The following is a 19,653-nucleotide window of genomic DNA, read 5'->3' on the forward strand; positions in this document are numbered from 1 at the left end:
CAAAACAACGGTTTATTACTAGAACTCATACTGCGACACTATGACGACCAGCCTGGCGACGGCGCTGCCCGCGAACTGGTCCCGCTGGTACAGAGACATGGTCAGCTCCAGCTCCGCCACCTGCGGCCCTTGCAGGGAGCACAGCAGGGATATCACGCACACGTTGTTGCTTGGTCGCATACTGTCAAAAAATATAGAAGAGTTTTTACGAGTTGCATTTTAAATCCATACTAGCTTCACTAAATTCTCACTTCATAAAATGCTAGAGTAACGTATAAAAGGCCGCATCTTATACTTTACCTTAGCATAAGTTTAGGATAAGTTATCCTTGTTATAATTTATGTGCAATAAAGAGTTCTCCCTATCTATCTGATAGTATCTTATACTATATTAGTATAATATTATTTTATTTATATATTTAAACTTTATTGCACCTTAAATAATGTATTAGTGTTACAAATGTAAAAATAAAATCATATTTTCGAAACCCAAAAAAACAAACTTAATTTTAAAATTTTCAAGTAGCCTACAGAAAAAATATAATTAATCCCTTAATTTTAAATTTGAGTAGTGTTTTTTTTAACACACTAATAAAATTAACCAAATCTTAAAACAATAAATTGGTCTCACTCAAAACATCTAAGATCTGCAGGTTTCACTCCGTGAGACGCTTGGACGTCAATCATCCTCATTTCGAAGGTCACCAGTGTGTCCCTCCACGATGGCCCATGCATCGTGAATAGATCCACCTGCAACAATTAATCAAATATTTGACAAATTGTTCAACTTTTTTATTTATGTAGATGACATTATATAAGGTGGTAATTTGCATACAAGTTTTATTTGAATTGTACCTACCAACATCTGAAGCGGTAAATAGGAGTAAAACGAACCTCCATTTTTTTTATCGTGTGTGAAAGTGGCCAGCAACAAATAGCTACATTTCGACTACAATGTTACCAAGTTCTCACCAAAGTACCAACAGATTATAAAATAAATAACAATGCAGACCCTTCCGGAAGGCAGGAAGATGTTGGAGACGAAGGTGATGAAGTTGTAACTGTAGGCGCTGGGCTGCTGCAGGCACGACCAGTCCGAAATCGGGCACGCTCGCTGCACGCGCGTGCAACGGCTGCGAAACAAAAACCGTGTTAAATATAACTAGGTAGCTATTTTACGTAAACATCAAGATGTTTCTTGTCTTCTGCTCTTTCCCATGGACGTCGTAAAGGCGACTAAGGGATGGGCTTATAAACTTGGGATTATTCTTTTAAGCGATGGGCTGGCAACCTGTCACTATTAGAGTCTCAATTCTATCATCATGCCAAAAAGCTGAACGTGGCCTATCAGTCTTTTCAAGACCCCGCAAGTGATATTAACTATATGTATGTACCTATGTACCTAAGTATTTTGTATTTTATCAACATTAAAATTTTATTTTTCCGTACAATCAACTTTGAAATTTTATTTAGGCTATTTTCTGTCACGCATATACGCTACGTACTTACTGTTTAGATTCCAGCCGGTACCCTCTAGGGCAGTCTATCCGGTGACAGTGGTAGCTCCCCCGGGTGTTCTGACACACTTCGCCGGGAGTGGAGGAGTGCGCACACGACGCTTCGCCAGTCTCGCATTCATCAATATCTAGAGTTAACAAAAAAAGTATCGTCTTTCATCTTTTGAGTATGTGGTCCTTCGAGCCGGATAGATCATCCGGAAAAAGGAATCATATATATAGTATAACAAATGTTTAGCCTTACTTGGTATGAAACATTTAAATTAGATAGAGTTACGTTCTCCTTTAAGCAAGTTATGAAATAGTCGGGGTGGATTCACGACAAAGGCTAGTGGGAGGATAATGATGAAGCAAACTTTAGAAGACCCATAAAGACATTGAACGACAAATCTTACTCACCCACGCAGATAAAACACTATGAAGATATTAATACCTTTAAAGCACATGTATTCCCTTACCCACGCAGCTCTTCCCGTCGTCGCTAAGCCTGTACCCAGCGGGACAGCGACAGCGGAAGCTGCCCGGCTCGTTGACGCACTCCCCGCCGCACAGGCGCCCGCGCAGGCGCACCGCCGACCATTCGGAGCACTCGTCTACGTCCACACATGTTCTGGGAAAAAGTGGGTGTACCTTAATATCGGATTGGAAGCACAAAATTATTATATTACGATAAAAAACGTACATATAAGAGAGTAATATGTGAAAACGTGAAAGAATTTCACGACGATGTGTCTAATGAGGTAAAAACTTAAACAAAACTTGCTTTCACAAAGATGGAGGAAGGAAATGAAGAAGAGAGGATTAGAGAAGTAAGGGACTGAACTTGCAACCCTCCGCCATTTTGATAACTGGCGGAGGGTTGCTTCTATTATTTCAGGTAGTTTACTTAGTATTCCAGATTTCCTCTATATTCCGAACACCGACAGAGTCTAAACTCTATTCGTGAAATATTTCCCATCTTACTTATTGTCTCTATCCAGTCGATAGCCCCGCCTGCAGTAACATCTATATCCACCCCACGTGTTGGTACACTCGTGGTCACAAACTCCAGGGTCCTCTGAGCACTCGTCAATGTCCATACAGACCTAAACACGAAAAAAGTACGTAAATTTATGTCAGTATAACTTGTTGTTTTGGAAATAAATTTGTGTTCTTGTCGATATTTACTGCATCATGATTTCATATCTGTAGTGTAGTTTAGATTTAGAATAAAACGACTCCCTAACCTTTAATACCTATAGCACGAACGAAGAATTGATGTCATTAATTGTCACACGTTTAACTTGCATATCCTAACTCGCCTTATAAGGTATCCATGATGACAATACTTGGTTATCTTTTTCAGGACTTCTTTATTTACTAGGAACTATGGTCATTCTTCTATTTAATTTACCTTGTCGTTAGCTGGCGCGTTACGGAAGCCATCTCCACACTTGCAGTGATATGAGCCGATAGTGTTGATGCATTCTCCGTTGTAAGAACAGGGCTGGAAAAAACATTTGTTTTATGATTTTAATAAACTCTCAGCATTTTAGCTGTAAGTGGTAACTGGTGGATGTCAAGTAGTATTGAAGGTGTAACGCGAAAACTAATCTCATCCCTGACAGCCGCAGTTTCGTGATAGTGTGCCAGGAATACCCGTCGAAAAATTCTCCCACGGACTTCCTAGGACTCTTGGCAATACAAACACTTACGGAGCCGAAGCGACACTCGTCGATGTCCTCGCAGCCGTCCTCCCCGGACAGACGGTGTCCCCCGGGGCAGTGGCACGAGTAACCGCCGAAGAAGTTCTCGCAGCGCTGCTCGGGACCACACTGTGACACGTTGCGGGCGCATTCGTCGATATCTTTGTAACAAGATACATATAAGTAAACTTATAGCCAGCATTGGATTTCTTATATGAGCAACGAATACTAGGAAGAAGAGTTACGTGAGCGGCTCTGCAATTGATGAAAAGAACAGAAACACCTATTTGAAATCCATATTGCAATGATCTAGCTTTTTAATTGCTCATTTAGTTTAATTCTTTACATATTTAGGTTTTTTCTTGGTAAGCAGAACCTTAAAATATTACAAGCCTTCCTCTGAAAATAGTTACTTTGATGATTTAATTATTATTTTACTTACCTAAGCATCGTTTGTCTGGCGTCAATTTGTAGCCCCACGGGCAAGGCTGCATAGTCCCGTAGTTGAACCTGACGTACGGGGGCCTCATGACCCTAGGCCCTCGTTGGCCGAACTGGGCCCCCACTGTGATGATGTTGGAGTCTGTTGGCGACGACGGGGTCGTAGCCATTGGGACTGTCTCTCTTGTGGGAGACACTGGATAATAGACTGAAATAAATAACTTTAATGTAAAAATCCCTTAGCGATTCCATGCCGCTTGTAATACTTTACATTAGGAAACATATAAGCCCAACATATAAAATGTGCTTTAAGAAGTAAATAGTACCATTAGGTTGCCTATCTGTTTCCCCGCGACATCTTCTGCCACATTCGCAGTTGTAGCCTCCTCCAAAGTTGATGCAGTCTTCGTTAGGCGCGCAGGTGTGCTTGTTGGTCGCACATTCGTCAATATCTGAAAATTAAGATTGAATAAACAAGTTCATATTGACCAATTACTGAATAACCTTCGCAAATAAAGAGATAGTACAAGTGTTTTAGAAATAAGGGAAGGCCGAAAAAGAGATGGTGTACGAGTAGATAGCGCGAAAGAAAAGGTGTGTGATAAGTGGCTGAAAATTAAAAGAAATTAACATACTATGCCGAACCCACGTAGAGAGGGGAGAAAGGAAACGAAGAAGATGATAAAATTAACAAAATTTTTACATCTTTTAAAAACATAGGAACATTGCATTGTAACGTAGGTGACCTACGTTATTTTTGTTCACTTACAACATTTAGAATAGGGGATGAGTAATACAGAAACAAAGGGACACTAAAGGCAAATTCATTACAAAGGAGCGTGGTAAGTGGGGCCATGGATGTTCGTGGAACAGTGCTCACCTATACATCTACCCTCACTGGTATCAAAGTTGTACCCGAAGTCACAGTTAACCCTCGAAGGCGGAGGAGCAGTCGGCCGTACTCTCGGTGGGTATCGTGTTCTTCGAGGGGTCGTGGTGGGAACTAAAACATAAAAAGCATGGTGTAGAACACAATCATCTTCTACTCATAATACGCCATCTAATATAGATACATTATGATACCTTCATAATTTAATTTACCTGGTGTGGTTGTTCTTTCAGTGGTAGTGCTAGTAGTAGTGCTACTGGTAGTGATAGCCACGCACCAACCTGAGGGGTCCCTGGTGAACCCCCTGATGCATTCACAGGTATACCCTCCGGGGCGGTTCTCACATTCTTCCAGGTTGCTGCAAAGATGGCGGTTTGCCTCACATTCGTTGGTATCTGAAGCATTAAAAAAAATACATTTGTTGAATAGACTTGTAAATCATTAAGACAAAAGTTTTAGACTCTGTCTAGAGAACAAGCATTAACAACAGAAGAATAGACGGTACATCTGACTTCTTAATTTCGAAGCTAAAAGACAAAACCAATCTTTAATATATAAACTCTTACTTTACTTAAATTATAACTTACCAACGCAATCACCATGTTCATTTTTTTCGTATCCATCCAAACAATGCAAGCTATTGATGTCAAACCCTGGTCTATTATCATCGTCTGGTTTCGGCCCAAGTTCCGGTTCCTTTGGTATTTCTTCCCTTGGATCTTCTGGTCTGGATGGAGTTTCTTCTGGTCTTCTAGGTATGAATGGCTTTGGGACTTCTTCAGTTGTAAAATCATCAGGCCTAGGTTTAGCAAAAGGATCCAAAGGTCTTGAAGGTTCAGGTCGTCTTGGTTCTTCTGGTCTCCTTGGGATGTATGGCTTCGGTATTTCTTCAGTAGTCGTAGATTCTTCGGGCCTTCTTGGTCTATCGTAAGTGTTTGGTCGGGAATAGTCAGGACGAGGACGATCTTCTGGTCTTCTTAATAATTCAGTTGTTGTCTCTTCTGGTCTTCTCGGTCTTCCGTATGGATCATAGGAATATTCAGGATATCTTGGTCTCTCTTCTGGTATATGTGGTCTTCTAGTAGTAGTAGAAGTAGTGTATATGGGTCGTGTGTACATTGGTCTATCAGGTCTGTATGGTGATCTACTTGTTGTGGTTGTTCTAGGTGTATAGTAGTAAGGGTACTTGGGGGTTCGAGCAGAACTTTCTGTGGTGGACCGAGGTGTTGTTGTTGACGTAGTAGTAGGTGGTTTAGGTGTTGTTGGTCTCGGCGTCGTAGTTGGTGGTGGAGGTGGAACAGCTTCGTTTGTGGAATCCGTTGAATTGTCTTCTCTGTCAATAAAAAAATATATATTTACCGCTTTTATTCTGAAATGATACATTAAATGTCGATGAAATTAAGCCAAAGCAGGGAAATAACGTTAGGTAGAGAAAAAAAGGTAAGATAATGGTTAAAAAAAAATAGTTCATATCCAATTTAGTTTCAATGAACTAAGTATCTCAACTTTAATGAAATTTCATTCGAACCCTGGATACAAAAAGTACTTGAAATGTCTTACTCAGAATAATATTCATAATCATATTCGGATGGCGCTGGTGTTGGTGCAATGGTAGACGGCGTGGTGGTGCTGGTGGTAGCTGGAGCCCGGCGGGTGCAGGTGAAGGTGCCTAGCATGTTCAGGCAATGAGTGCCCGGAGAACAGTTATCCATCTTCAAGGCGCACTCGTCGATGTCTGGAAAATCATTGAGGTTTTTGTGTTGAAAGAATTTAGTTAAGATCAAGATGCAAAAATCTTCCGTGAATTTAGATGAATATTTTATTTATCAGTCATTTACATTATGAAAGACAAGGATGTCATCAATTACAAAAAATATCCCTAACTATTCTGATTAATGAAATTGCCGAACGGGCTATAGCGGTCTTGATAGTTACTCAGGGACAAATAGCAACGAAACGTTTGGCTTGGCACCAGATTCCACTAGGCGATCACGACCACTCTCCCAAGAGTGTATACTGTATAATGAGCAACGACTCAAAAGATTCTACAAATGCATATCTAAGTAGACAGAAAATGTATACTAACCTACACAGGCGCCTGAGGAGGAGTCCAGTTCAAACCCATTCTTGCAGCGACATTCGTGACCTCCAAACGTATTGATACAATTTTGGAACTCGTCACAGAGGTGGGTACCTTCTCTGCATTCATCAATATCTATAAAGTGTGGGTGTAAATTAATAGTTTTTGCAGAACAAATACAAAAAACTCGGGCCCTTTTTGCATAGAGCAGCCCTCTCTTCAGCTCGGAGTGATTTCGATTTTTTTTTCTATCGTATTCCCTATTAGGAACTCAGAGGTTCGCTTAAAATCTGAGGGGCCACTTAATATTTGCTGACTGACACAAAGGCATATAAAAAATTAAGTGCAGTGCATATAGTTATTATTGCTTAATAAATATTCTGATATTTTACATGGCTTACGAACGAAGAGAAAAAGTAGTCGTAACGTACTCTACTCTATGGGAAATTACAGGAGCTTTAGTTTTTAACTCACCTTCGCAAATTGTACCGCCTGGCCGAATACGGGTGCCTTCTTGACAGGTCTTAGTAGCAAGCCTGAAAATTTATAAAATTACTATAGATTTTCCTACCTACAGATTTTTACAATACTTAGATGTTAAAAATAAGCACGTGCATAGTATTGCTAGCATGGATTGTGCAATTCTGATTACCTACTGAAGATGTTATGATAGAACAAGTAGTATGTTCTGTTACTCGTGGAAATTTAGTCAATTATGAAATACTCTACTTTAGGTACGATAAAGTTAAATCCGACAAAGAAAGAGAGACAAGAAAAAGAAGAACTGATTAAGATTATACTGAAACTATTAAATACACTTAAAATAAAATTATGCAAGTATTATCACGTTTAATACATATGAAGATTAGTCAAGATTGTTAACGACTGGAGATTATTCATATGAGTGTCATGGTAAGTTTACATTCTAATATCTCTCATTACTTACTTTACTTCAGACAGATAAGGTAGGAGTACGTGCAGGAGACCACACTATTTATTGGAATAACAACACACATTAAATTACTACACAGCATTAAACACATTGAATATATTATAACGAAGAAGAGTGTATCACAACATTACATTACTTGGGCAAAGTGCTGATCTTGGATTTGCAGTTGTAGGCTCCTGGGAGGTTGATGCACACTTCTGTGCGCTTGCACACCTCCGTGATGTCTTCGCATTCGTTGATGTCTGCAACAAAGTCTACAGTCAAGATTTGGTTTTGAAATCAATTGTGACGCCGCATAATTTTAAAGTGTTAGGTTCTAACACGCCACTATCTAAGGCGCATGAAGATCTCTTTTCAACAAAGACTTCTCCCAAAGTATGTAACTTTAACCGGTTGGACGCGTTTTTCTACTGTAATACATAGGTAACCTACCTATGAACGGTTGTTTGTTGTGCATTAGCTTGCCAATACGACGTCATGATTCTGGATTGAGTGGATTTTATCCTATCGGCCATTTGTTCTACATGCTCTTTTAGCTATCTAATTTTACTGGACTTTGTAGATGTATCAATGCCTGTTATTCTTCTACTGCAGATACTGTAACCTTGCGTTTTGTCTTGATCAGTAAAACAAACTTTACCTTCGCACTTCCCCGTAGTGGGGTTGATGACGAAGCCAGGGGTGCACCTCTTGGAGACATGGTCCTGGCAGAAGAAGTGGCCGTGGGTGTTGATGCAGTGTTGGGATAGATGCTGGCAATCGTCCGACCGCTCCTCACACTCATCGATATCTGAAATGTCCTTTATATGAATTCATATCCAAGGCAGGTATGAATAATTAAGGGAACGCTGGTACAATATTTTCAATTCTCAATTAACGCTATGCAAATAGATTGCAGACCGCACTACTAGGGCTATCGGCTTAATTCCATTAGAGATTGACAATACGAGAAAGGTAATGCTTATGGTGCTTAGGTAGTAATTAGAAATATTTATCATACAGAATATACCCAACCATGTGGTTATAATGGCTTAATGACACTAGATAATAGTAAAGTTCACATAGTTTGCATAACGACAAACTGAGAAAAGACCTTATCTACAATAATGATTAAGTAATCAATAATGCGAATATAAAGTCAATGGCCTTTAGCAATTTTGTCATTTAATAATATCTCTAGATGGAAAATCCTGACATAATCAAACATGAACTCTTCAAGCAGGCAGAAAAGCTTGAACAGCAGAATAATTTACAATAGTTACGTATAACAATACAGACCTATACACTCATCGTCAGGTCCCGCCCTAAATCCTGGAGGACAGATGTCGTTCCTCGGAGTGGGGACGGTGGCCTCATTGGTCTCAGTGGTGGCCTTGGGCGACTCCTCCACGTAGGGAGTGCCAGGCTTGCCCGCGCACGTGTACCCGCCGATGGTATTCTTACAAAGATATTTTGGACACGGCGGACGGGGGTGTTGGCATTCGTTTATATCTGAAACCAGTTTTGAATTCACGAAAATTATGAGAATTTTTTTCTTCTTTAGCCCGTTTTTATCCAATACTGAATGTAAGCCCCTAGTAACGCACGCTATAGTCGTCCATTTTTCTCATCCATTTTTTATAACAGAAATTTAATAGAAGTGGATGTTGACTGAATGGAATTTCATCTCATCAAATGAATATAAAAATAATATTTGTTTATTTACAATATAGGTGTAAAACCACCAAAACGTTTTCATCGTTATATTGCAGAACATAGAATCTAATGGCATTAATGAAGATGATAATTTGAGCCTAGCAACAAATGATCTTACCGTCGCAGACTTGACTCTCGATATTCTTCTTGAAGCCAGGCGGGCAGCCACCAACCTCTCGTTTTTTGATAGGAACACACTTGAAGGATCCAGCCGTGTTGTGACAGACAGTGTCCTGTGCTACACACAGATCATCTAATGCTTCTGCACATTCGTTTATATCTGTAAAGAGAATTATCTTTTTATCTAAAGTTATAAGAATTAGATAGATATCATTGTAACAAATTTTTTATGTTGATGTGACAAAGTAATGGTAAATTTCTGTTAAACTTTCCAAAATTCTTATTCATTAAATTGTTTAAAAAGTTGTCTGTGGATACGCATTGCGAAAGTAACACTCTTCTGTAGCTAAACATAATACGACGAAATGGAACCTCATTGATGTTAGTTTAGTCTTTCCCAATTACTTCAAATACTTATTTAATTTTACCTTTACATGACTTCTTGTCCCCTTGAAGTCTGTACCCCTCGTGGCACTGGCACCTGATCTTCCCGTCTTCATCATTGCAGACATGATCACAGGAGTTTTTCGCACATTTCTCTTTCTTCGCCGTGGTCGTCTCTATCTTCTTCTCAGTCGTTGTGATTACCACTTTTTCCGTCGTCGTAGGCTGTGATGCTGCTTCCTATAGGTACGATATAATAAAGAGGCTATATGTTCATGGCGTTTATTAACGTTTGCTACTGATCGTCCAATTCTTAGTGCCGGCAAATGTTGACTAACTCATTGTAAATATCTATTTTTTTTCTGTGGGTAGGTATTTATATTAGTTCATTAAAGCTTTGAATCAAATGTAGCTTTTAACTAATTTTAGCCTGAAACTTTGTACCCATGATAATTTCGCTGAACTTTATTCTAAGGCGAAAGCCCGCATTATTAAAAAAAAGTAAAAGCTTCTAAATTTCAAAAATATATGTCTTTAGAACTGGCAGTGGTATAGTGCATTTAAAGTTTATCTTACAGACATCTATTATCTTACCACACAACATTGATAGAAAGTATTTCTCCTAAGCGCCGTGTTGGGAGGAGTGCCCTCCGAGGCGGGTGCTCCACAAGACTCAACACCTTGAGACTCCCCGGTCCAACGACCAATCGAGCATTCCTCACAGCATGTCTGAAAACAAATTTCATTTACTAAGAAACCTAAGCTTTCTATTAATAAATATTAGTAGAATCATGTTTAAGAAAAGTTAAGTGAATTCATCTAATTTATACCAACCTTCCCTATTTCCGTTTTGGGAACACTACATCGCTTCTCAGCTGCATATTTTGTGCCCGCTGTACATTCATCTTTCAAACTGAAAAAAATTAAGTAGTAAGTAGTAGGTAAGACTTAGTTATAGAAAATGCAAAATGTTGACAATACAATACTATGACTCGATTAACATATGGAATCCCATAATGAGCAAATGGCCAAGGTAAAAGGCCCAGGAAAGCAGTCCTCGGTGGAAGTAAGAAACGCTATGGCGAATGTACCACATGTACTCGTATCTTAAAGATAACTGATGAAGATACTCGTAAAACAGGTACGTAATAACATTATGAGAAAAGTGACAAATATACTTTAGACTGTAGGTATAGTACTAACGTACAACGGTGAGGAAATAAATCGTGAGGAAACCTGCACATTCAGGTAACGGTATGTGTCACCATGATACGGGTATAGTTCCCCTGGTTGTGGAGGTCGGATGGGATCGCTTCGTGCAAAAGCCTGTCTCACCCAATCCAGCATGCATGGTCTATGGCGTATCCTCGGGCTCCCGTCAGGAGGACTCACGTGAATATCTTGCTGCAGCAACTCTGCATGGCGGCTCTGCAGGTGCCCTCCTCGTCCGGGCTGATAAAGTCCGGCAGGTCTGATGAGGAACACTCCTGAACAGATTTCGTCGACACGGCCAGCAAGTCCGCGTGGCCGCAACATGTGTCTTTTATGTCTACCTCTTCTTCAGAGGTCAAACCTGTGATTTAATTATTTAGTTATGTTATTTTTAGATATTTTTAGTGGTATAATATTTTAGATATTTTTTCTTTTAATATTTTTATAACTTTATTGAACTTATAGATCGCCCTTAGTAGGTATGTACTTTGTAAGATTGCACGATCCCTGAATTTCACTCTAAAACTAAAACGCTCACCCGTTTTCTCTTGCAATAACACAATCCTAATAAACTTTAAAAGGCATACATAAATTTGACTTATTTACATTCTATTCCTACAAAAACATGTCTGCCTTACGATCTTTAATATATACAAACTTTTAAAAAAAACCCAGGTATTCTGTTTAAACTAGGTAATTATATCGCCTTCATCTCGTAACATAGACAAATAGAGCACCTTCTACAAAATGAGACTTCTTCGACAAACTCGAAATAACAACAAAGTGTACGTAATTTCTGATTTCTATTAATCCTTTGAAGGTCTCAGCTCAGTAACTTAAGCCTCATTGTACTGATTGGATAAATGCTTGCTCACCTACAGGCCCACATTCTACTCTGGTACAATTGTCTAATGACACTCATGACGCTATTAATTTGCACTGATATGGTTATTTGCAACAAAGTTCATGTTTAAATTATGGATACTTGCATCATGACACGAGTAGCAAGTACCTAGTTTAAAGGCACTTGTAATAAAAATCCACAGATGAAACCAATGATCTAAATAAATTTATTGCATGAAGTAATTCGATCGTAAATATCCCTCTTATCTGTAATTAAAAAAACCGCGATATTTTCTTGTAAATTAACGACGTTTGTAAACATCCCGTTATTAAAACTTTAAGTAAACAAATTGTAGCATCCCATTTGTTTACCAGGAATGAACAAGTCTGTACCTATTTTTTTATTTTATTTATTTGCAATGGTAAGCACCTAAGTGTACATATTGTGTAATACTTTGAGGACAATGAAGGAAGGAGAGGGAAGAACAGATATTGCTGAAATTTTCGATTACGATAACCAAGCGTAGACGCATCTACATAGATAAACTATTTATTGCACAAAAAGAAAAAGTAAATAAAAAAAACATAGGTTATGTGGTGTAGGCGGTCTTATCGCTAATGCAAAAACTACGTGATCTTCATTAAAAAGAATTTGAAATATATCTCATGCCCATTTCGAAGCTCAACCCCAAGAACTTTTTCACCTGAAAGATTTCAGATTGCTTTTTTAAAAACGAGAGGTTTAAATGTTTGTGTCCTAAATCCAAGTGTTCACCAACGTTCCGGTCAGACCAATCATACGAGAATGCCCCACGAAGAAAATTATAAGTATACTTAAAACTTTGTGATATTATTACTCCTTACTACGTAGTCATAGAATATAGTACTTGTATACCTACAATATGTGGGTACGCTTCTCTCGACGGTAGACGGTCTAGCCTACCTTCGCTTTATGTTTTATCCCATGTTTATAGAAATGCGACTCTTCCGGCGAAATATTATTTGCGACCTCGGGTTGTTTATGAAGATGTCCGCGATAATCTCTGCGACCTCCCTCACGATGCACTGCGCGCGTCTTCGATATCTTCTAGGTCTATTACTAATATGGTGCCCCGACTTTACACGTAACGCAAACATTAATGACACTACGCCCAGATAGGTTTTCTTGAGGAAACCTGTACATACAGGCAATTGCAAAGATTGCGGGGGTCAGAGACGAAAAACATCCAATTCGTAAAATAATATCTCTAATCAAAAGAGAATCCCTGGGTTTTTTCAAAATGACAATTTTTTCCCCCAAATTTTCTTTTAATGTAAATAAATTCTTTGCGATATCCGTCTTTCTATTTGTGTCCATTTATTATAAGTACTTATGTTAAAACGTTTTATTCTGTATCAAAATATAATATTTTCAACGATATTCGTCCTATTTTCTATCATTACAACATTTCATTACATTCTTTATTGTAGAGTTTTATACAGTCCATCCTTTTTAAATTACCTTATGTAATATCATATATAGTAAGTGTTAGTAAATCCAGTCATGCGAGGGCTGACCTGTTTGAACCCATACCGCGTCCGGATCGAGTGTCGACCAATTAACTGATTAGTCGCTTAGAACTAAGTTTTACAACTCAGCTATTGACTACGAGTGAACTAGACTTACCTATTGTTTCTGTTTTTAAATTTTGAGTGCCGTGTGGTTCCCGGGTGCCGTGTGGTTCCCGGCACCAGTACAGAAAAGAATTGGACCACTCCATCTCTTTCCCATGGATGTCGTAAAGGGCGACTAACGGATAGGCTTACAAACTTGGGATTCTTTTTTAGGCAATGGGCTAGCAACCTATCACTGTTTGAATCTCAATTCTATCATTAAGCCAAATAGCTGAGCGTGGCCTATCAGTCTTTTCAAGACTGTTGGCTCTGTCTACCCCACAAGGGATATAGACGTGACCATATGTATGTATTTAAATTTTGATGCTCTTTCACCGAATAATACCTACTTATGAACTTGTTTTAACAAAGTATAGTAGATATAATATTATAAAGCTTAATAATTTGTTTGTTTGTTTGTTTAAACGCGCTAATCTCAGGAACTATCGGGTTCAAATTCTTTTTGAAGCCTTCAAAGAAGGCTTTGGGCTATATAACATCACGCTGCAACTATTAGGACGAAGGAGGGAATTCAGCGACTACATCTTTTCCCTTCACGATCACTGCATACTTCTTTTGCTTCATCTTAGTATACATTCATCAAACTTTTCATTCTCGTTGGTTCAATGTGTTCATACTCTTGACCACACTTTTGGTCACAGCATCCTCGATTTGACCAAGATTCGTCCATCTAGGTCTATACTGAGCTAATAACCTGGATACATAGACACATAAAGCCGCTTTTCCAGACGAGTTGGCAGAGACTCCATATTTAATGTGACAGTCTATGACGATCGCGCTGGGAATGATATGAGTAAAAAAAGTATGCGATTTTATCAAAAAGCTTCAGTAGCTTTTTATGTCTTAAAACAAAACTGTTTTATATTAATTTTCCACGAATTTGATAGTTATTTATGTTATGAAAGAGTGATTATACATGTTATCAGACCCATGAATTCCGGTTTGCAAATACTTAACATAGAATAAGACCGACCATGCAGTATGTCTAAAAGAAATTGAAAAATGTCAAATAGTTAACAAAAAAAATTAGGTTGCTTTTCTGTTTTAAAATAATATAAGTTAGACCTTTTGTCAATATCATGCTTACTTAAAGCAGAGTATATACATATTCCATAATTCTGGAAATCCTAATAACTCCCTCAAAAACTTGAACTTAATTAAACAAGATAAGTGGTTCAAGGCCATTTTATATTTGCTATCTTATTCACGAAAAAGATGAATGTTTCTTAAAATGAGTAATGTTTGTACAATTGTATGGATAGGTACTTACCTTCTCCAAAACTTTTTAGTGACGCGCACAGCACTAATAATACAATTTTCACATTCATTTCTTTAAATCACTGAAAGTCACTGGCACATAATGTTTAAAAATTAAAAATAAACTTTTCACTTATTTTTTAATAAATACTTAGATGTTATTGATAAATTCTTGGTAAACGAGTACCCTCCGCAGTGCCTTCGTAAGTAATGATAGCGGGTCAACTTGCTGATAACATTTCGCGCATGCGTAGATCCATCCTCGGACCAAAACTATTTTGGTTGAAAGTATCGTCTACACACTATACGGAGTAAACAGTATTTGTTTGAATCACAGACGCATCACGTAATGAAAAACATTCACCATATACATAGATATATAGGGATTTACCTACAAGCGTATTTTTAGTAGAAAGAAGTTTATCGCAAATCCCACGGAAAAAATTTTTTACTTCTTTGGTAAGAAAATTTTGATTTCGCGGTAATGCCGAATCAATTTTGATGTAATTTTTTATGGATAAAGTTAATTAAGACAAAGGCTGGATATTAATAGAATGATGGTTCCCATTGAAACGACACCCTAAGCACTAATGGTAACAAACAATTAGGTACCTATATTACCTAACCAACCATTAATTTTTACATTTGTTATAAGTATTTCAAACGCATAAGTAAATTAACCTATTATCGAGATCGGGCCGTGCGATGTTGCAAGACGACCTTGGGTTCGATTCCCGGACCAAAACAAATGTTTGTGTCCAAGATAATCGTTTTAACGATGTGTACAATTGGGGAGAATTTTATTTTATTGGTGTAGTAAATGATAAAATCAATTCCCATATTTAGGTACGAATAACAAGGTACAATGTTCAAACCTCCATCGAGGTTAACATATCCTTTGATGCTTCTGTCTGTAACTATTTCACGTTCTTGCCGTGTCTTCAAATTTAAAAATGTATTTGTAGGTATTTTGTACGAAAATACATACATATATCGTGGCGGTTGGAAAGATGTAGACTGCCTAGGTACCCCTCCAGGAAAGGCGTGATTTTATGTAAGTATTTATATGTATAGAATCATGAAAAGCATTTTATATAATAATTACATACTTAGGTACATATAATCATGTCTATATCCAAAAATCTGCAAGGGAAAATAATCAGCTAACACACGCTATGTTTTTTTCAATACTAGACAGCGCATGCGCTATTTATAAATAGAGCATGGAAGCTTTTCTCTTCTTTTCACTCATTAGGTAATTAGTATTTTTTAACAGACCTCAAGAAAGCAGGTTTTCAATGCGACTGTATTTTGTTCTATAATATCTTTCCAGAGCCCTTTCAAAATTAATAATGCCTATGTATGTAATTACTTAGACATAAAATTTTCAGGTACTAACCCACATTTGCGTAAAGTAAAAAGTACCTCCATAACTATGAGGGTTACTGTCTGTCTGCGTATAATAGGTACAACGTCAATTGTACCTAAATGTTAATGTGAAGCGAAATGTCAAAGAGGCTGTTTGTTTGTATAGCTTTCTGCTGGGGTTGTTAACCAAATGGTCTGTTTATAGGTACTAGCTGCGGCCTGCGACTTTACCTGATTTCAAAGTATTTTTGGAATCATCTCTTCTGTAGTTTTAAAAAGGTAGGTAAGATACTAGGCACTGTTTTTGAAATATATTTTAAATATTCTTGATTAAAGGGTGTTGGTGTTTCGCCAATGATCTTTCCTTTTCTTTATTTGTTGCAAACTGGGTCAGGCAAATTCCTACCCTGCATAAAAACCCTAGGAAACAATTAAACCCCTACTTAGAAAGATTTCAATCTATTTAGGAAGATTTTAGGATTCAAGAATAAGTACGCAAGCTTAATTCAAACTTTTTACTTAATAACAAATTAACAATAACAAATAATTTGGTAAAATAAAAATAAAAACACAGCCAATATTTTTACAATAAGTACCTATTACACACACACACAAACACAAGTACACGCACATATTTATTGTATTTACATTTATGTAAGTTTATTTAAACAAATATATTAATGTACGTTTATTAGTAGTAGGTAGGTAGATATTTCTCTTGATTCTCTTACCCCACAGTAAATTCTCACGATATAGGTATATATACAAAAGTTTTATATAAATGCGATTTTAATTAATATAATAAACACATAAATGAATGAAAATTTTGATCTAATAGCCCATCACCAAACAAGTTTTTCCGAAGGAGACAAACAATAAACAGGTAAACTTTGTGCTCCAAATCATCAATTTGTTCCCTGTGATACCTAAAATGATTTACATTAAGTTCTTATTTGCCATTAAACATTAAATGATCACCAAATCATTTCTCATAGCTTGCTCTTCGCTTTGTTATCGTGTGTAACAGGAATCACGGTGTCTTGTCTCATTCTCAGCTGTCTTGGGGCAGTGACGGTCAGCAGGCCATCGGACGATAACGTAGACACCACGTCCTCCGGTCTACAATCATCAGGTAAAGCATACTTCCTTGTGAACCTTCTAGAAATATAACCATGTTCATCCTTCCTCTCTTCATGTTTACATTCGATCACAACGTGGCCATCAGCTGTCCTTACTGATATATCTTCAGGTGCAAAGTCCTTCACTAAGAGAGTAACTTCATACTTATCTTTTTGATTCCGAACGTTATTTTCCTGCCTCCAAGGCAAATTTTCCAGCCAATCTATTGATCTTAGGACTAATTCGTCGCCAAATGGTTGATTAACCGCCGGGAGTGGTGACATTTTTCCGTCTCACTTGTCTAATAAATCAAACTTCCACAATCTGTGGCACCTGCCTGTTTTTTGTTTATGCGCTTGCGACGCTCTGCACACGAGCTGGTCGACCTTGCTTTGATAAGAACGATGCTTTTCGTGGATGTTATACTCAACTACATCGATTGGCTCTAGATGGCGTTACGTGTATCTGTCCATCACTACACTTTGACCATGACCTAAAACCGTCTCAAAACACGGGAAACAGCACCCTGATGTCTAGTCTAGAAATGACTTATTGTTTCTTCCGTATAGAATGGTAGTTTTAAAATTACACAAACTGAGTTTTCTCCTGAGTATTTAAAAAATCACTGAACAGCTTCGCCATATAAAAACTAGGCCCCTAGAAAATTTAAACTAGGCGCCTGTATTCTTATGAAGTTGTAGAGTGAAAGAGGTTGATAAGATTAACATAAATTTCTTATAAGTATCTATAGGTATACCTACTTTGTTTCTGACATATTCTCTAGGTTCGTTATCTCCGAGCAGATAAGCTTAAAAATAAATTAATAACTTCTTTACTTCTGTATTACAGTTGTTGTTAAAGATGACACAAGTGGCCATAGTCACTGGAGCTAATAAGGGCCTCGGGCTTGCAATTGTTAAACTTCTTTGTGAGAGATTCGACGGAACAGTTTATCTTACATCCAGAGACGAGAAAAGAGGCCAAAATGCCTGTGAAGAACTGAATCAACAGGGATTAACACCCAAATATTACCAACTAGACGTCACAGATAGTGAAAGTGTAATTAGATTTCGCGATTATATGAAAAATACATATGAAGGGATCGATATTCTTATCAACAATGCTGGCATATTATTCTTGAAAGATGCAAAAGAACCAAAAACATACCAAGCAGAACAAACAATTTTCGTTAATTTTACATCATTGGTGAATTTTACCGAAGCGATGTTGCCATTAACTAAAGATGGCGGGAAAATAGTTAACATATCCAGTTCCTCTGGACATCTATCTAGGATTCCATCTCAGGAGATAAGAGAGAAGATCAGTTCACCAGAGTTAACGCTAGAAGGTTTGAGGAGATTAACGGATCTATATTTGGATGCTGTGAAAAGAAATAAGGAAATGGAAGAAGGTTGGGGAGAATCTCCTTACGTGGTGTCTAAAGTTGCTGTAAATGCGTACACGTTCTTGCTGCATCGCAGATTGAAATCGAGAGGTGAGCGAAATTACTACATAAAAGTTACCTATTCCATTTTTTTTTAAATATGAAATCCAAAAACATTAGATTTCAGTGATAAATACTTACTTGCTATAAATAAATGCTCACTATCTTGCCCGTGGCTTCGCTCCCGTGGAAATTTTCTCATAGTTCTTACCCTCCACACCAGGAATCATCGTGAACTGTGTGCATCCCGGGTACGTGATGTCGGACATGACGCACGGTGCCGGCGACGTGTCCCCCGCGGCGGCGGCGGAGCACCCCGTGAGGCTGGCGTTGGAGCCCCAAGCCGGGGGACTATACATGTGGAGAAATGGCACCACCGTGCCGTGGGGGGGACCAGATCCCAGGGGATATATTGATGGGAAGCCAGTGTAATAACTATTTTTGAAGTAAAAGAGAAGATGAAAAATTGTTTATTTGTATGTTTTCCATGATCCCCGGCACTAGGATCTCTTTCCCGTGAACCAATGAAGCAAGGGGTAACCAGACATTTTTTATACCTAGTTCAACAAAAATACAAAGTTGGTTTTGATTCCTTTATTAGAAAAACCATTTTAAGGCTGTCGTCAGGCGATTCATATAGATATTAAAATCAGTAAGTTAATAATCAATACCCTTTATGATTTTCGATTGAACTACGCAAAATTGACTAAAAACCAGTGTGTATTGGGTGATGTTGATGATTTTTCAAAATTTATGAATGTCATAATTTATATGTCAAATGACTAAACATATTTAACTAAGACTTTTCCGAACAAAAATCAGTAAACTGCATCTGTGTAGCTTAAGAAAAATAAATTGTCTCTCTCATCAAAGCCCAATGCCAATTGCAAACTATGCCAATGACTTGAGTATCTAATGTCTGCTTAGTACATTTAATTTGTTTTTGTGCTCAGTTGTTGTTTTCTTATTTATTT

General features: G+C 37.8%; 3 protein-coding genes across 3 annotated transcripts; 1 reads left to right on the forward strand and 2 right to left on the reverse strand.

Annotated features, from left to right (window-relative positions):
- Positions 1-13: 13 nt before the first annotated feature.
- On the reverse strand, positions 14-15,001 carry LOC106137164 (latent-transforming growth factor beta-binding protein 4). The gene is made up of 25 exons (XM_060951476.1): positions 14,762-15,001; positions 11,155-11,335; positions 10,597-10,675; positions 10,357-10,491; positions 9,807-10,002; positions 9,377-9,538; positions 8,842-9,054; positions 8,204-8,353; positions 7,700-7,805; positions 7,086-7,147; positions 6,618-6,746; positions 6,092-6,266; positions 5,119-5,864; positions 4,744-4,926; positions 4,523-4,645; positions 3,969-4,094; positions 3,644-3,850; positions 3,211-3,362; positions 2,910-3,002; positions 2,480-2,601; positions 1,975-2,126; positions 1,509-1,644; positions 1,012-1,132; positions 631-749; positions 14-181 (listed from the first exon to the last, which is right to left on the reverse strand). Exons 1-25 carry the CDS (start codon positions 14,817-14,819, stop codon positions 19-21), a joined length of 4,089 nt encoding a protein of 1,362 aa, XP_060807459.1. The 5' UTR covers positions 14,820-15,001; the 3' UTR covers positions 14-18.
- A 1,616-nt stretch (positions 15,002-16,617) lies between these two features.
- On the reverse strand, positions 16,618-17,625 carry LOC106137134 (protein lethal(2)essential for life). Its single transcript, XM_013337898.2, has one exon. It carries the CDS (start codon positions 17,517-17,519, stop codon positions 17,106-17,108), a length of 414 nt encoding a protein of 137 aa, XP_013193352.1. The 5' UTR covers positions 17,520-17,625; the 3' UTR covers positions 16,618-17,105.
- On the forward strand, positions 17,170-19,148 carry LOC106137137 (carbonyl reductase [NADPH] 3-like). Its single transcript, XM_013337905.2, has 3 exons — positions 17,170-17,248; positions 18,085-18,730; positions 18,903-19,148. Exons 2-3 carry the CDS (start codon positions 18,097-18,099, stop codon positions 19,109-19,111), a joined length of 843 nt encoding a protein of 280 aa, XP_013193359.1. The 5' UTR covers positions 17,170-17,248; positions 18,085-18,096; the 3' UTR covers positions 19,112-19,148.
- Positions 19,149-19,653: the final 505 nt, after the last annotated feature.

Source organism: Amyelois transitella, chromosome 25 (assembly GCF_032362555.1).
Source record: "Amyelois transitella isolate CPQ chromosome 25, ilAmyTran1.1, whole genome shotgun sequence".
Lineage (NCBI taxonomy): Eukaryota > Metazoa > Arthropoda > Insecta > Lepidoptera > Pyralidae > Amyelois > Amyelois transitella.

What these genes read in the sequence shown, in the direction of transcription:
- LOC106137134 (XM_013337898.2), bottom strand. Translation starts at nt 17,519, where the DNA reads ATGTCACCACTCCCGGCGGTTAATCAACCATTTGGCGACGAATTAGTC.
- LOC106137137 (XM_013337905.2), top strand. Translation starts at nt 18,097, where the DNA reads ATGACACAAGTGGCCATAGTCACTGGAGCTAATAAGGGCCTCGGGCTT. An exon ending in TCGCAGATTGAAATCGAGAG is followed by an intron (nt 18,731 to 18,902) that starts GTGAGCGAAATT and finishes CCTCCACACCAG; the next exon opens with GAATCATCGTGAACTGTGTG.
- LOC106137164 (XM_060951476.1), bottom strand. Translation starts at nt 14,819, where the DNA reads ATGAATGTGAAAATTGTATTATTAGTGCTGTGCGCGTCACTAAAAAGT. An exon ending in CCAAAACGGAAATAGGGAAG is followed by an intron (nt 10,492 to 10,596) that starts GTTGGTATAAAT and finishes ATTTGTTTTCAG; the next exon opens with ACATGCTGTGAGGAATGCTC. An exon ending in AAGATCAGCACTTTGCCCAA is followed by an intron (nt 7,148 to 7,699) that starts GTAATGTAATGT and finishes ATAAATTTTCAG; the next exon opens with GCTTGCTACTAAGACCTGTC.